Raw genomic sequence first — 17,782 nt, forward strand, 5'->3', positions numbered from 1 at the left:
GGGGGGGGGGGGTACATAGGCTTAAGTGGGCATGCAAACAGGTCATATGATTTTTGCATGCACACTTGAATCCAAGTACAGAATATATTAAAAGGAGAGATTGCATTTGCCTACACGAGTTTATGCATTACCTTGCACTTCGGGTCATGTTGTAAAGGGTTTCATTTGGCCTTTGAGACACACATTTGTGCACAAATACACATTCTCTGTACTCCTGTACTCTCAGTTTTAATTTTCCATAGTTTATGTTCACTAATCACATACAGTCTGAGGAGAAATGCATGTTGTATTTCAGCTGCATCTTAACCATATCCAATTTAGTTTTTGTTTGTTTGTTTTTATTTATGAAATAAAATGTTATTATTTAAATGAAATTAATAATACTACTAATATTAATATTATTATATTGGTTTTATAAATTATTATTATTATTTGTTGCAGTTTAACCAGAAGATACCTGCACTGGTATAGCACTGAACCAGGCATATTTAAATTAAATTATTATTATGCCTGTTGCAGTTTGGTTAAAATGAGCAGTTTGTGTGCTTTTTTTTTATCATGGCAGCAGTAACTCATCAAATAATGGTGAAAAGAGTTCAATATATCCATTTTTAAGGAGCCAGTTCAGGTGTCTATATTGCAGTAGTGATGCTATACAGTCTGTGATTTGCACTGTTACCTGATTTGCATAATTCCAGCAGTGAGTCGGCTGCTAAAACAATATTGTTTATTTGCGCAGCATGTGCAAATAAGCAGCGTTATCAGCGGGCGCAAATCGTTCTTAGTGAATCTCCACCCTCTGTCTCACCATGGCACAAGTAAAAGAGTAAATGCCCATATATTTATTCTATATTCTTTCTAAACATGCTCACACCCATATCCACTCACACACATACACAAGTCAGCTCGTATTGATTTGGTGTGGCTCCTCGTTGTGTTAAGGAGCAGACATGATTTGAATTTTAAGGAGGTTACATTACTTCACTCCCTCTCTCTCTCTTGCTCTCTGTCTCTCTTACATGCGGTGTAATGTGGCCTTTGGTAAATCACACTTGAAAAGTGTCTCTATTTTGGCTCTTTCCCGGTTGCTAAGCACAGATCTAATTGCTGGCAAATGTTTCTGGACGCTGTAAGTCAAACTGTGTGTGTATGTGTGGTTTTGGCATATAAATTAAGCTAGTAGGTCTGGATCTCATTCCAGTCCAGCTACACTGACCTAACCCTGGTAAACCTGAACATGAAGCAGATGATGGATCAGACCCAAAGATGTGTTCACATCACTGTAGTCGCTAACTCACTGTAATGCAGCAGCAACGGGCGATCAGCTGCCAGCATTGAGTCCAAGCTTCCTGACTGTCCCACAGCTGGTCTATAAAACGTGTCTGCACATCCTCTAGAAGCATTGATCCGAAGATAATTTCAAACAGGAAGTGGTTGATGAACTGTATAAGCTATATATGTATTTTAAAGAGCAGTTTGAAAGTGAATTTAAATTATTGTTGTTGTATGTGTGTCAGGAGCTCTTCCGATCAAGGCTACTGCAATGCAGATATGCTAATGAACAGATAATGTCATATCATTTGTGTGTGTGTGTGTGTGTGTGTTGCATTTTTCCTCTCTGTGTCTTTCATAAGCGTGAGCATATGTGTGATCTCGTGTTGCAGTGCTTGGTTTATGGTCAGGCATGAATTGGAGCAGCTTTATGTAACACCCTGATCAGAGATTCAAGACCCCGAGCATATCCCACAAACCCCTGCCCGTTTGGCTTAATCTAAAGCACGCTTTGATTTCCTGCAGGCTCAAATTTGAGCTCCTAAAGAGAGACAGGAATGTGGTGCACACACATAAAGCCACTGTCATCTAATGGAAATGTAATGGAAAACAAGGAGAGAAATGCTGTATTGAATTCAAGAGGCTTCAAGGTGTGTGTGTTCATGTCGATCATGTCAGGTGTACTGGTGTGTGTGTGTGTGTGTGCGTGTGTGTGTCAGGTCACCAAATGTGCCCACATGAATAGTAAAAGATTAGATTGCCCTCATTGTGTGGATAAGCCAATGGTTTGCATAAGGCTTGATATAGTACATGCTAAATCATGTCTTAAAATTTTTTGATTGGTTTGTTTGAGAGTTAGATTTAATGACAAAATAAATAAACACATATATAAATAAGTTCAGAATTATGAAGGTCCACCATGATAGAACTTTGTAAAATTACATTTATTAAATCATTTATTTGCCAAAAAAACCCACTTTGCCTACACGCTGTTTGAACAACCTGTCAGTAAAGAAAAACCATTTATCGCCCAAAAAAAAAATTTGCACATCAACTGAACAACCTGTCAGTAAATATACTAAACACAAACAAAATTTGCTTAATTTTAGTTAACTTTACTGCAATTAATCACGTGAAATTTACTGAGTCATTAACAGTGAGTCAGTGAGTTCAAGCAGCAAATATTTTGTCAGACTGAGAGTCATTTACTTGTGAATTAACTCACTTGAGTCCTTCATTTGTGAATCAGACTACCCAACTCATGCTGTATGTTTGTGTTTGCATGCAGCTTGATAAATGTGTTTTGTCATCATTATTTCAAGATAAACACATCTTTTTTTATCTCATTGCATTATTTTTAGACTTCGATATTCTCAACTCAGGTAAATATGATTTATTTTGCTGTCACACTGGAGATTCACACTGGTTAAATTGTTCCGCCGCTAAAAAACGATGCAGGCAACACTGGTTGTGAAAGGTGTGACAGTGTGTTTAGCAGGTGATTGTGTGTCACGTGGTCACACTTTTTCTCATCCAGAGCACAAACTGTTAACATGTTTTAACTGGGGTTTGATAAGTTGACTGCTTGTGAAGCATCCGCTGTTATGTGTTCATTCTTTTGAACGATAAAACTAGGGATGTAACGATTACCGGTTTGACGATAAATTATGATAAAATTCCCCATGGTTAGTATTACCGTTTCATCTTTTAATAATCATTAAAACCGTATTAGATTACCGCGATTTGAAGTACTCGCGATAAATAAATACTGTCCAGCATAAAGCACAATTTTAAGTAACAGTCTCACGTGCGCACAACAAGCAGAGTAGTTTCGTTTTGAGTGAAAACAGGGCTGAAAAGCTGGGACGTTTTAAAAGAGTGCTAAGGGAATTATACAAATGAATATATGAATGAATTAATTATATGAATGTACCTCTGAAGGTTCTGACTGTCTTCAGAAACGATTCGATGGTATTTTGTTTGTCATCTTCGCTCCATGTAATACCTAAAGGAAGTGATCTTAATCACAATACTGCTTTGTCCACGGAGTTCACGGGAAACAGCTCTAATTCAGCTTTTCCATAAGCGCCACCTAGTGTCATATTTACATTCAGCCTGTGTGCAGTTTCTGTCTAGCCAAAAATGGACCTGCTGTAAATTTTGACCGGTTGATGAAAAACAAGCTTATGTGGATTCTACACATTTAAACAATTCAGATAAGTTATCTAGAATTATTTATGGAGCAGATAAAATACATATAATCATTTATTAATCAATTATCATTTTGACTTAACTCTTTTCTTTATTTAAAGGCTGAAATGTGAGGTTTACCTTATTATGAAACTTTTTCAAAGCTTTATTTGAACATTTACATATATTTCAACATGCTATTAAACTGTTGTCAGTCAAGTAAAATCTGGACATCATTGGTAATGTTATTGTTTTAGTGATTATGCAAACAAAAAGTCATTTCATTTGTAGTTTGTTCATTTTTAAATATAAAACTTATAAACTTATATGTCGGTACTTTTTTAACATCTCCAGCACATGTTAACAATACCGTGATAATACTGATAACCGTGATAATTTTGGCCACTATAATCGTGATAAGAAATTTTCATACCGTTACATCCCTAGATAAAACAGAGCTCGAGAACACTTCTAATTAACATCTCGTCTACAACACACACACTTACAAAATCACTTTGTTTTCTGTCAGATCCAATAGCCATTGTCTAATACAATTATAAACTTGATACATCATTTGAAATGAGAGCGGGAGATATTAGAGGAGTAATTAAATAAAGCAAGTGTCCAATAACTACAGATGACAGATGTAACGACAGATGTCAAAGACACTTGATAAGAACAAAAAGTACAGAGAATAAATAGAAAAACAACCCACGCACACACACACATACTAAAACGGCATGTGCTGTCATTTTAAAACCTTTGTGTGTATGTAAAAGCAGTTCTATGACTTATTGATGTATCATTAGAGCGCTGCCATGACCTCAGCTGAACCTAACCCACATTCAGATGAGAAGTGAAGAGGGTCATTCCCACACACACACACACACACAGCTTCCTGCACTTGACAGTGTGGATCTGGAAATAATCTAACACTTGTGTTTCTGACAACCAATGGGATGGAAGGAATATGAAATTGTCTTTGAGAAGCGGAAGATAAAGAGAGACAAAGATAGAGGGTGTTTGCGTTTATTAGTCTTCCCTGAAGCATATGCCAGCATTTGATAACTCTTATGTCTTTCTTACCTCAATCTTCCATGCATTTTCTTCACTGTCTGTCTTTCTTGCTGTAGCACCTGTGTCTTAATTGAAGATCGATGACTGTTGGAAGTGATTGTGCGTTTCTGTAAGACTCTGTAAGTCTGGATATTGTTCAGTTGGCGCTGATGTTTTATAACAAAAACATTTTACTGAGCGAAAATTATTTTTTATAATCACTCTCCTTAAGTCGCCACAATTTTCAGAGCTTTATCACATAATTTTTCTTCTATAAAAATGATTTAAATTGTAAACTAAATGTATAGCACAAACAACATTTAATGAAACAGTACTACAACGTCAGCCATGCAGCCATGATACTTGATATTCAGTGAGAAAAAAATGTAGGCCAAGAGAGTCGATTTAGATTTCCTGTTCATGACATCAGGCCAATGTGACATGGTTGGTTGTGGAGATTTTATGGTTGTAATGTTGTGCGCTGAGGTTGCTCTTGGAGAAAGGTCATGCAAACATATAGCAGCAAGTGGTCTGAATGTGTGTATGAAGGATTTTGTTTCTAGTTCTGATGATGGTTGATTTTGTTAGCTTGGAGATGGAGGTTTGTATTCAGTGTTCCCTCTAAGCATACAGGGCTGGATGTGCATATGAGGAAGAATTCAGGCAAAACAAAAAATCTGAGAATAAGCTTGAGAGTTCTTGAGTCAGAGCTAAATGAATGGCCATTTAAACTGGAGTCCATCCGCACATCCATTGATTTTATTTAATATGCAACTGAAGCTGTTATAAATCTTGTAAATATGCAGCGCTGACTAATTCACAAGATACTGACTGCATCTTAGAACAGTACAGATTTTAAATTCATACACAAGCCCACAAAAGCCATGCAATATTATTTTTATTCTTGTATTTACAAAATCTTGAGATTTTCTTTTTGTAAATAAGATGATGGCCTCTAGATAACTATTAGCCACATTATATATGAATATTTACTGTGTATATATATGTTATTTAACAAAATATTTATTTATAGGGCTGTCAATTTAAATACATTTTGTGTGATTAAAAAGAATTAAGCTGTAAAAAATGTATTATTATTGGCAAACTCGATTGCGAAATGGATTATGTTGGCCAGTGATAGCTTATGTTTAATGATATGGAAATAAAACAAACAGTATATTGACTTGTAAAAGCACTTTGTGAAGTTTATTCAATTCTTTCATCTACAGTAATGTAATGTCTTTGCATTATGATTTGAATTATCAATTAATTTGGTGGCTTTCCTCAGCATATATTGATTTATGAATTTGCTCATCAAATAAATAAGCATATCATGTCATTAGAATTTAGAATTGAATGAGCCCTATTTATTTAACAAATGTACAAATATGAAATTATTCAAGAAAAAATATATGTAGTAAAACGGTATACGAGGTGGTTTAAAAATATTAATTTATATAATGAATTAAGGATACGCCCAACATAAATAGACTTTGTGGAGTGAGTAGAAAAATTAGAGCGACTATAGATTGTATCAGTGTTTGTGAATGTGTATTTACAGTCAGACTTGTGAGGCTGCTCTCTCTCTTTCTGTCTCTCTTGCATCATCCTCTTATTCTGACGGTCTGCCTGTGCATGACTGCATGCCCTTTATCTTTCTTCGTTTTCCCTTGGCCTGTCTTTTCCTCACTCTTTTCTTCCTCTCCCTCTTTCTCTTTCTCTCCCCCTCTCTCCAGCAAAACAATAAAAGTCAGGATAATTGATGACGAAGAATACGAGAAGAACAAAGGCTTCTTCCTGGAGATCGGAGAACCCCAGCTCGTAGAGACCAATGAGAAGGAAGGTGGGGGGCGTGGCCTGAGCCTGCAGAGGAAATCACACATACAACACACACACACTAAACACCATTCCACTCTGAACCTTCTCTGCTCTGGATCATCATCGGGATCAACTAGAGGCCAAACTATACCATCGACAGCCCTCCGGCCAGGCCCTCGCGTGTGCTTGCTTGTGTGTGTGTGTGTGTATCATGCATGCATTATTCCAACCCCCCTCCTGTTGTCTTGTTTCTGCAGGAAGACGATATCAGTCAGGGTTCTCAATCGAGAGGAATACGATAAGCAATGCAGCTTTTGCATAGAGCTACAGACGCCACTTTGGAGAAGGAGAGGATGGACAGTATACAGAGGTTTCTTTCCCTCTCACAGTGTCTCCTTTGCTTTTTACTCTTCTCTTCCTCTGGGCAGAGTCTCACCTTCTCTCTTTCTCTCCTGGTGTCGGTGTGCTGTCTTACTAATTTAATGACATTTATTTGTTTTCGCTGAACACACAACTTCTCGCACATTAACACATATACCTTACACATACAGTAGGAGCCAGATTCTACTTGCTTTAATGTTACTCAAGGATTATTGCTCCAAAACTGACATGAACACAGTTAACACAGTTATGAAGTGGACAGAGCTAAAAGCAAATATAAATAGAGGTAGTTGAAAACCCATGTGGCCATAATGTAGCTGCTAATCTATGCTTATGCATCCAGTGAGGGACACAAACAAAACAACACAACACAACAAAAGCCTTGCCAGAATCAGAAGAATGTTTTGGTAGACCTTCTCCATATCTTGCTCTTGTCTTTAGTTAGACACCATTTAAAGTAATAGTGTCTTCTGGTGTTTGGGAGCAATAACATGTATCATAAAAGGCATTGTTATGTGCATATTAACAGCTTTATTTCAATGTACACTACCATTCAAAGTTTGGGGTCAGAGTTTATATTTATAATGTTCTTGAAAGATATATATACTCAACAAAGCTGCATTTTGTTGATCGAACATACAGCAAAAACTGTAATATTGTGAAATATTATTACAATTGAAAATAATTGTTTTCTATTTTAAATAGTGCTGTCAAATGATTAATTGTGATTAATCGCATCCAAAATAAAAGTTTTGGTTTACATAATATATGTATGTGTACTGTATATATTAATTATGTATATATAAATATACACACATGCATGTATATATTTCAGAAAAATATGTTGTTTATATATTAAATATATTTATATATAATATAAATGGTTTGAATATAATATAGACATGTAAATATTTTCAAAATATATACTTTATGTGTGTGTTTATATATACATAATACATATACACAGAACACACACATGTATTATGCAAACAAAAACTTTTATTTTGGATACATTTAATCGTTTGACAGCACTAATTTTAATATATTTTACAATGTCATTTATTCCTGTGATGGCAAAACTGAATTTTCAGCATCTATTACTCCAGTCTTCTGTGTCAAGTAACATTTCTTATTATAAATATTGAAAACGTTTTAATATTTTATATGCTTAATAATTTTGTGGAAACCATGATACATTTTTATCAGGATTCTTTGATGAATAGAAAGTTGACATTGAATCATTATAAATGGCTTTACTGTCACTTTTAATGCATCCTTAGGGAATAAATGTATTAAAGGATTAGTTCACTTCCAGAATAAAAATGTCCTGATAATTTACTCACCCCTGTGTCATCCAAGATGGTCATGTCTTTCTTTTTTAGTCGCAAAGAAATTAAGGTTTTTGAGGAAAACTTTCCAGGAATTGTCTCCATATAGTGGACTTTAACGGAGACCAGCGGGGTTGAAGGTCCCAATTGCAGTGTCAGTGCAGCTTCAAAGGATTCTACACGATCCCAGCTGAGGAATAAGGGTCTTATCTAGCAAAATGATTGGTCATTTTCTAAAAAACCAAAAACGTACATACTTTTTAACCACAAATGCTCGTCTTGCTCTAGCTCTAAGATGCGCGTCCATGACTTCACACATTATATAGACATATTGGAAAGGTTGTGCGTGACGTAGGCAGAAGGAGGACCGAACTCCATCTGTTTTTCTCCTCCAACTTCAAAATCATCCAACATCATTATTTTACCTTTTTGAAAAGTGCGTTTGATTTAGTCTTGGCACGTTCGCTTTGTTTGTGCCTTTCCAACGTGATTACGTAATGCGTGAAGTTGTGGACACGCATTGCAGAGCTAGTGCAAGATGAGCATTTGTGGTTAGAGATTATACATTTTTGTTTTTTTGTTTTTAGAAAATGACCAATCGTTTTGCTAGATAAGACCCTTCTTCCTCGGCTGGGATCGTCTAGAGCCCTTTGAAGCTGCATTGAAACTGCAATTTGCACCTTCAACCCATTGGTCGCTTTTGAAGTCCACTATATGGAGAAAAATCCTGGAATTTTTTCGACTGAAGAAGGAAAGACATGAACATCTTCAATGACATGGGGGTGAGAAAATTATCAGGAAATTTTCATTTTGGAAGTGAACTAATCCTTTAATTTCTTTCCAAAAAAAACAACACAATGTTTACTGACCCCGAACTTTTGAATGGTCTGGTGTTTGAGAGTTTTGAGCTCTGATGCTTGTACGCATTGTACACAAAACACTTTTTTCAAAAGGATGATATGACCCTTTAATTTATAGTCATAATCATCTCTTACGCAATCTTTTTTGTAGTTTGCCTTATAGGGTGTGCTCAGAATATTAGCAGGTTGAGAAAGAAAGCTTCAACGTGAACTGTTTAATTTCGTTTCTTCGCAATAATCTCATAACTAGACACAAAGGAAAAGTTAAGACACGCCAGCAAATGAGTTCAGATGCTGGGCTGTAAATCATGAGGAGAGATTAGGGGAGCTAAAAAGACTCAGAGCTCAAGATTGTGAGCTGTCTTCAAAGCCAAGGCTGGTCGAGTGTGTTTCATCTCACATTTAGATAAACATTTATTTTCCAGGAAACAAAACGGCTCTTTTTCCCAGCACCTCAATGTTTTGATGTGTATCAAATGTTTTTTATCCTATTTCTTGATATTTCTTGATATTCGCTTGTTTTGATTAATGCTGTGTTTTAGCATGATTAATATAAAATACAATAAAAAGAGATCCAGTGCTTAAAACATGGAATACAAGAGGAGAGAGGAACATCACGTAGAGTTCAAATCAAATGCAGCTGGATTTGATTATACATTTTTTGATGATGATTTGCCACTCATCCATACGACTTCATCAGTGATTAACAAAAAAACTGATTAAGACACTCAGATGAGTGGCGAATCGCCTTCAAAATAATTAATAATCAAGTCCAGTTGCCTTTGATTAGCTTTGCTTGTAAGACATGTGAAAGTACCCTGGATGATTCAAAGCCTTCATACTGTAGATAAGAGAAAACAGATGGTTTAGTATGAAAGAAAAAAGAAAAGAAGAGACTAGAAATATAAAGGACAGCTGAAGAGATAATGAAAATGAAAGGAACGGATGGCTGGATGGACTGTGTTTGCGTGTGCTCATGCAAGATGTGTAGCACCAAGCTGTCGATAGAAAATGATAGCTCTGTTTTCAAGGACAAAACAAGGAAGAGGGAACCTTAGCCTATTAAATCAATATCAGTTTACACACGCAGACAAACATGACTCACAATCTTCATGTTGTGTTTCATTTGTTGTGTGAGCATCTCGTTTAATTACCAAAACTAAGCACAGTATCAAAATGTAACCAATTAATTTTTAGTTGCCCTTACTTTATTACACCGAAGATGTGCCACATTTTCTGTTGGTCTTTCAATTTACTTCCTATGCATCTTTCAGCTTTTTTCTGTGGATGTATCACACTCACATCTCAGTGATGCATGCAAATCTCAATGGTCCCAACCCCCCATTACATGTAAGAAATTAAAAACATTTAACTCTTCTTAAAAGAAGAGAACTTGGTCTAAGAAAAAGATGAGCAGATTACCCTGGAAAAGATGAACATAAAATATTAAGACAGAGAGAGAGAGACTGTTTAGGCTACAGGAACGAGTTGCTCTGCCATTAATCTGACAGAGAATCTTGCGCTGGAATCCTCCACTAATGCCTCAGGGTTCATTTGTGGCTCGAGATTTATTTGTTCCATTAGATATTTCATTCGTTCGCGCAGCCGTTTCTGCCTATGAGGCTCATGTTTGTGTTGCGCTTGGGAATGTAGTCATCGTAACATTGTTTTATGACTCTTGCTGTTGTTGGTGTAGCCATTATGCCAGCTGAGCTCGTGAACTGAGAAGAAAAATGAAATAAATGAGACAGAAAGAGAAAGTGATAGAGGGAATATATGTGATAGGACTTGAAAAATGACATTTCCACTGAAATCACCATGGTGCTGCCCAAAGGATTTTCATTTTCTCCTTTCCCAGGCCTTTCCTTTTGTCTGTCCACATCAGTGTGTGCATGTGTCTCTACTGTAACCTAATTGTTTTCCTTTCCAAACCTCATCATACCTCCGTGCATTTAGGTCTGCATCTGCTGCTTTCCTTTGACCCTCTCATTTCATTGTGTGTGTGAATGTGGGTGATTGATTGGGCTAAACCCAGTCACATGGTCAGGGCTTGCTTATATCACACACTTACTTACCCAGAATCCCACTGGGCCCACTGGGCCTTCATCACATGAAAGAAATGAAGGAAAAATCCTGCCCGACATATTTCTCATATACAGGGTATACAGGGTCTGTGTGTATTCTATTATAAAAGTAGTTTCATGAAATGGACCCATTTTCTAAATTTGTCAACGAAGATCTGTGATTTTGACCTTTTATAGGACTTTCCACCTCAGAGCCAAATTCTTGTGTTCACTGTAGCATTTTCATCAAATGTATTTACACAATCCAGTTTATCCACAGAAACCTATTGATCCACAAACAGTCATTTAAAATATAAGGTGGCTGGTTTGGCGGGTCAACATCTGAGACAGATAGACAGGTGAAATAAGGTTAAAGTCAATGCAAAATAATTATAATAGGAAATTGTACCTTTACATTTATTGATTTGGCAGATGTTTTTATTAAAAGCAACTCAGTATATGTATTCATATTTCAAATCTACGACTGAGGCATTGCTAGCATCATTCTACTGGAAACTTTCAAGCAGTGATTTTTTACCTCATGATTTTAAAGAGATTACATGGAATATTTGTACTTTTTTTATTATTAAAAGGTGATTAAAAATTAGGACAAAAAAGTAACCAGTTAGAGCATATAAAATATGTTTTCTTATACATTCATATACATTTTTACTTATTTAAACTTTTGGTGATAAAGTTCATGTGCTAAATAGCATGGTCACATGCACAGTCTTCTGATAGCATGTGACAGACATATTTGGTTATAAAATCAGAGGGACGCAAGAAACCTGAGTGTGCAAGTAAACTTTGAGTCTTGCACTTTTGAGAACTTGCAAGACATGCAAAAATACTGCTTCATGATTTGCACTTCATTGTTCCGCTTTGTCCTTTTTCTTTCACATGCTATTCATGTACTTATAGACAAGAAATAATTTGAATCACCCACTGCAACAGGTAGTTAAACAAACTGATATTGCTATGTATATTTTATTAACCTATCAATGGAGCAATTACGTACAAAACTAGTGTGAACTGGGCATGAATTGAGATTGTCTGTGTACAGTGGCCAAACACAGTTAGAATTCTTGGCTCTCATTCAGTGTCAAACTGCTTACACCTGGAACAGCATCTAGTCACGACAGTCGCTGACATTACAATGCTGGTCAACTGCAATAAGGTGGAGTGGTGTATTTTGTTATACAATATCCTTGATAATTATTGTTTGTGGCTAATGGGACACAAACAGTTTGACAGTGCAAAGCAACACCCTGCCTAATACAATGTGAAGGGAACACAGTCAAACCAAACACTACGAAGCTTTGGGCGAGGAGGTGTAATCCTTTTGTCTTATCTCTGTGTAAAAGGAACACTGCCTGTCTGTACAGAGCAATGACGTGCCTTTAACTGAGCCCAATCGTGTCTTGAGATAAGGGCAGTGCATTCTGGGAAATGGACTGGAGAGGACGTCTTAGAAGGTAGTGTTTGTGAAACTCTTTCGGAAAAGAAAAATAAGCAGAGACAGGATGAAGAGAGTTATAGAGTGTTTCCTTACAAAATTAAGGTAGTGAAATCTGCAGTACATAGTATACCATGCTAATGCAAGCATGCAGAAACATTCCTATGACAGCAGCACTCTTACTACAATAAGCTACTTACAGTGGAGGTCACAGACACACACACACACACACACACACACACACACACTAAGCACAGTATCAAAATGTAACCAATTAATTTTTAGTTGCCCTTACTTTATTACACCGAAGATGTGCCACATTTTCTGTTGGTCTTTCAATTTACTTCCTATGCATCTTTCAGCTTTTTTCTGTGGATGTATCACACTCACATCTCAGTGATGCATGCAAATCTCAATGGTCCCAACCCCCCATTACATGTAAGAAATCAAAAACATTTAACTTTTCTTAAAAAAAGAGAACTTGGTCTAAGAAAAAGATGAGCAGATTACCCTGGAAAAGATGAACATAAAATATTAAGACAGAGAGAGAGACTGTTTAGGCTACAGGAACGAGTTGCTCTGCCATTAATCTGACAGAGAATCTTGCGCTGGAATCCTCCACTAATGCCTCAGGGTTCATTTGTGGCTCGAGATTTATTTGTTCCATTAGATATTTCATTCGTTTACGCAGCCGTTTCTGCCTATGGGGCTCATGTTTGTGTTGCGCTTGGGAATGTAGTCATCGTAACATTGTTTTATGACTCTTGCTGTTGTTGGTGTAGCCATTATGCCAGCTGAGCTCGTGAACTGAGAAGAAAAATGAAATAAATGAGACAGAAAGAGAAAGTGATATAAGTGAATATATGTGATAGGACTCGAAGAATTACATTTCCGCTGAAATCACCATGGTGCTGCCCAAAGGATTTTCATTTTCTCCTTTCCCAGGCCTTTCCTTTTGTCTGTCCACATCAGTGTGTGCATGTGTCTCTACTGTAACCTAATTGTTTTCCTTTCCAAACCTCATCATACCTCCGTGCCTTTAGGTCTGCATCTGCTGCTTTCCTTTGACCCTCTCATTTCATTGTGCGTGTGAATGTGGGTGATTGATTGGGCTAAACCCAGTCACATGGTCAGGGCTTGCTTATATCACACACTTACTTACCCAGAATCCCACTGGGCCCATAGAAGCTTCATCACATGAAAGAAATGAAGGAAAAATCCTGCCCGACATATTTCTCATATACAGGGTCACAGTGGTCTGTGTGTATTCTATTATAAAAGTAGTTTCATGAAATGGACCCATTTTCTAAATTTGTCAACGAAGATCTGTGATTTTGACCTTTTATAGGACTTTCCACCTCAGAGCCAAATTCTTGTGTTCACTGTAGCATTTTCATCAAATGTATTTACACAATCCAGTTTATCCACAGAAACCCATTGATCCACAAACACGCTCTAGATGATCATTTGAAATATAAGTTGGCTGGTTTGGCTAGTTTGTTTTCTACTCTCTGACTGGTGCTTTTGTTTTCAGAGGAGGAGAAAGAGGCGGGGGAGGAAGAAGGGGGGCCTTCCACAAACACGCTCTAGATGATCATTTGAAATATAAGTTGGCTGGTTTGGCTAGTTTGTTTTCTACTCTCTGACTGGTGCTTTTGTTTTCAGAGGAGGAGAAAGAGGCGGGGCAGGAAGAGGCGGAGCCTCTGACAGGCGAAGAGGAAGAGGAACGACGCATCGCTGAAATGGGGAAGCCAATGCTAGGAGATCACCCTAAACTGGAGGTTATCATTGAGGAATCTTATGAATTCAAGGTGTGTTAATTTAGCTACACATTTCCCATTTATTCATAATCACATTAAAGCAACTTTCACCCAAAAATGACTGTCACATATTCTAACCTCATGTTGATCTAAACCTGTAAAACACAAAAGAAGATATTTTGAAGAATGTTTTAGTGTACATTTATCCGTACAATTAAATTCAAGAGTGTCCGATGTTGTTTTGCACCCCTCTTGGCTTTCATTGCTTGCACAAAAACAGTTCTTCAAAATAGCTTTTGTTATGTTCTGCTGAAAAAAAGTTAAACAGGCTTGTAACGACATGAAGTTTGAGTGAATAACGACAAAATGTTTCCATTTTAAATGAACTATTAATTTACATGTGTATAGTATACTGGTATAAATTTACCAGTTTAGCCAATTATACTGTCAAATGGTAATTATAAGCCCCCATTAAGTTATTTACTGCAATATACTTTAAACATGCACTTTTTATTATTTATTAAGGATCATTTTCATTATTTGCAGTGCACAAACATGACTCTGGGTTGCTACATTTAGAATTGACTAACTAACTTTTTAGGTCACATATAATTCAAAAATACCTGTTTTTCTGTAGAAAAATGTTCCTTCTTGTTGCTTATGGAAACACACAAGACACTATGGTTCTGTCAGGGAAGTTCAGAGATCTTAAACGTTGGCATCTCATCGATCGCCTCCACACACTTCAGGACGATCCACATGCACACACTCGCCTTGCTAAAACGCACACACACTCCGATCCCACACACACTTCACAACGGGGCAGACCAGAGAGCAGTCAGAAGCACTCGATGAACTGTGGTCCACCGTGCCTGAAGTGTGTTTAAGTTTGTTTATTCCTGTTAATTTGCACTGGAATATAATGAAGCGGTCATTCATTTTCTTTGTGTGCTGTCTCTCACTTTTCTCTATAGAATACAGTTGATAAGCTGATTAAAAAGACAAACTTGGCTCTTCTGGTTGGCACCAACAGCTGGAGGGACCAGTTCATCGAGGCCATCACAGTCAGCGCCGGTGAGTGTTTCAGTTTGTGAGGAACATTGGGAGGACTGATTTAGTGTTTCATTAAAAAAAGAACATCTCGTTCGAGATGATAATCACTTGTGAGTGTTGCCAGAAGTGCCTGCGAGACTTTTATGTTATTATTGCTGTTATAAAATACATTTTTAGTTAAATACTACTAACTGTTGTTTCGATTGGGTTATCAGGGGTGTCCAATCCTGCTCCTGGTGGCCATCTTCCTGTAGAGTTCAGCCTGCTCTAATACACCTGCCTGGACATTTCTAGTAATCCTAAAGAGCTTGATTAGCTGGTTTGAGTGTGTTTAATAAGGTTAAAGCTAAGCTCTGCTGGAAAGTGGCCCTCCAGGAGCAGGCTTAGGCATCCCTGGGTTGTATAGATAGCATCAGATGTTGTTGTTTATGGTTTCCATTTGAAATTTCAAAAGCGCTGGTACTCTCTGCTGTAAAGCGCCCCCTGGTGGCTGCGGTGTTTCTCAAGAAAGTCTGTTTTACAGCTTCACCTCTCTTAGGGCTACACAAAGGAGTCTCCATTCTCTGTGCAAAGGAGAAAAAGAAAGTAGGTGGAGGCGGAGAAAGAAAAACGAGAGAGGGATTTTTTTCGGTTTGTTTTCTTTGAAGTAATTAGCACTCGCAGCACGACCTCAGAGAGACTGATGATCATAGAGGCTGCTTCTCTAGCTGTGTAAGTGTGTGTGTGTGTTTGTGTGGATCAGGTGTTGGTGACTTAGTGATTCACACTTGAACACCTCTCAGTGTGCCAATTTGTGCTCTGGGGCAAAGCAAGGTTAAAAGCCTTTGTGTGTGTGTTGTGTGTGCGTGTATGTTGCTCTGTCTGCTGTCAGAACTGGCCTGGAATCACCAGTACAGAGTACAGACCAAGTCTTTTCATAAAGTATCTACAGTGATGTTGGTTGTTTTCAAAATAGAATTTCAAAAATTATTAAGTGTGAATTGTTCTTGCGAGTCTTTTCCTTCAAATCTCATTCAGATTTGTTGTGTCAAGACACATTTTTTGGACTTTGGTAGCCCCTGGTCACCATTCACCTTCATTATGGAAAAAAGCAGCATGAACATCCTACCTAACATCAAACATGCATTAATCATTGCCATCATTGACAGATGGATTTTTTTTTTTTATCTAGCACCACTGAGAACTGAACAGAAATTTCTCCACAACTTTTTATCAGGACACACAGATACACACATGCACATATACGCAAATGTACACAGATAGGGACAAAGAAGAATAAAAGGTCTGCAGCTAATGGCGGTAAATTGAAGAGTTTCAAGTTTAAAAGCTTTGCTAAATGTCAGACTCTGCAGCACAGCGAGATGATTTATATCGAAAGATAAGGAGAGAGTAAACACAACATGAGCACTGAGTGTGTGGGGGTTTACTTATCTATAGATTGGACACAAAATTGTCCCTTTGGAGACATTTGGGGATGTCCTTAATTGGACAAATGATTCGTGAAGCATTTTTTCATAAATCATTTATAATAAACAAACATAATTAATAAACATAATCTTTGAGGGTTAAGATCAGTGTTGCTGTTAACTAAAACTTTTTAAAATGTTTTTCAGTAATTGAAATAAAGCGGAAATAAAATGTAATATACATTTTAGATTAAAAACGGATAATAAGCTGAAGTGCTAAAATTACTAATGCTAAAACTGTTAAAAGTTAAAAACTGTTAAAGTTAAAAATAAAGCTATTGAGCTAAAAAAAATAATAATTCTGTATACACACACACACACACACAATTCAAATTATTAAAATAATTAATATTTAGTATAATAGAATAAAAAAAATAGGCCTACTAACAATAATAATTTAAAAGGTTTACATTATAAGTCTATAGTATGTCCTCATTTAGGGCAAAATAACTGCCAAATGTAATCTAAATTTGAAAAAAACCTCTATGGACAAATGTGGAAATCTATATTTAGATTTAAATAGAACAGTATGTTACACAATTTTGCTGATCAAGTCAATTGATCTTGTTTAAAGTTTTTTTTTTTTATTGCATTGTCAATTGTGTATTTATGTATGCTGACTGGTCTGAAAGCAAACTGATGCTTTTATGAGGTGTTTACTCCCTTCAGACACATGATGGACGGCACATAAAGCATCACGTTGACCTTCTCTGTCTCTTTAGCACAGATGTGTGCATATTTACACATGTGTTGCAGTGACAGCAAACATCATCGTGACCTTCAAATACTCTTGAGCTGTGATGAAATAAACATATACACATATACATAAACATATACACTCGTATCAGCTGACATTTCTGTCTGAATCTTCAATAGCGACTCATAATGATTCAGTCTTCTTTAAAGCTTTTTGTTTGTTTGAATTTGTATTTGATACAGATCAGTGTGAGTGTTCTGTCTAAGCGTGTGTGTATGTTCTAGCCTAAGCATCTACTCTATCAATAATCCTTTTAATCACAGTGCACAATCAGGTTTTTGCCCGTGAACAGAATGAATGTCTTGGCGAAACAATGACTAAA

At 36.8% G+C, this 17,782-nt stretch overlaps 1 protein-coding gene across 5 annotated transcripts in view; it reads left to right on the top strand.

Annotated features, from left to right (window-relative positions):
• The window catches only part of slc8a1b (solute carrier family 8 member 1b), a 105,247-nt gene that overhangs the window by 78,195 nt on the left and 9,270 nt on the right, over positions 1–17,782 (top strand). For 4 of the 5 annotated variants that reach the window (XM_016558026.1, XM_016558033.1, XM_016558011.1 and 1 more), the window contains exons 3-5: positions 6,594–6,706; positions 14,090–14,235; positions 15,159–15,258. In XM_016558026.1, coding sequence (XP_016413512.1) covers positions 6,594–6,706; positions 14,090–14,235; positions 15,159–15,258 — 359 coding nt within the window. Of the gene's footprint in view, positions 1–6,254; positions 6,362–6,593; positions 6,707–14,089; positions 14,236–15,158; positions 15,259–17,782 lie in introns of all 5 variants that reach the window. The other variant, XM_016558041.1, reaches the window with a different exon arrangement.

This window comes from Sinocyclocheilus rhinocerous, unplaced genomic scaffold (assembly GCF_001515625.1).
Source record: "Sinocyclocheilus rhinocerous isolate Xijiao unplaced genomic scaffold, SAMN03320098_v1.1 scaffold851, whole genome shotgun sequence".
NCBI lineage: Eukaryota > Metazoa > Chordata > Actinopteri > Cypriniformes > Cyprinidae > Sinocyclocheilus > Sinocyclocheilus rhinocerous.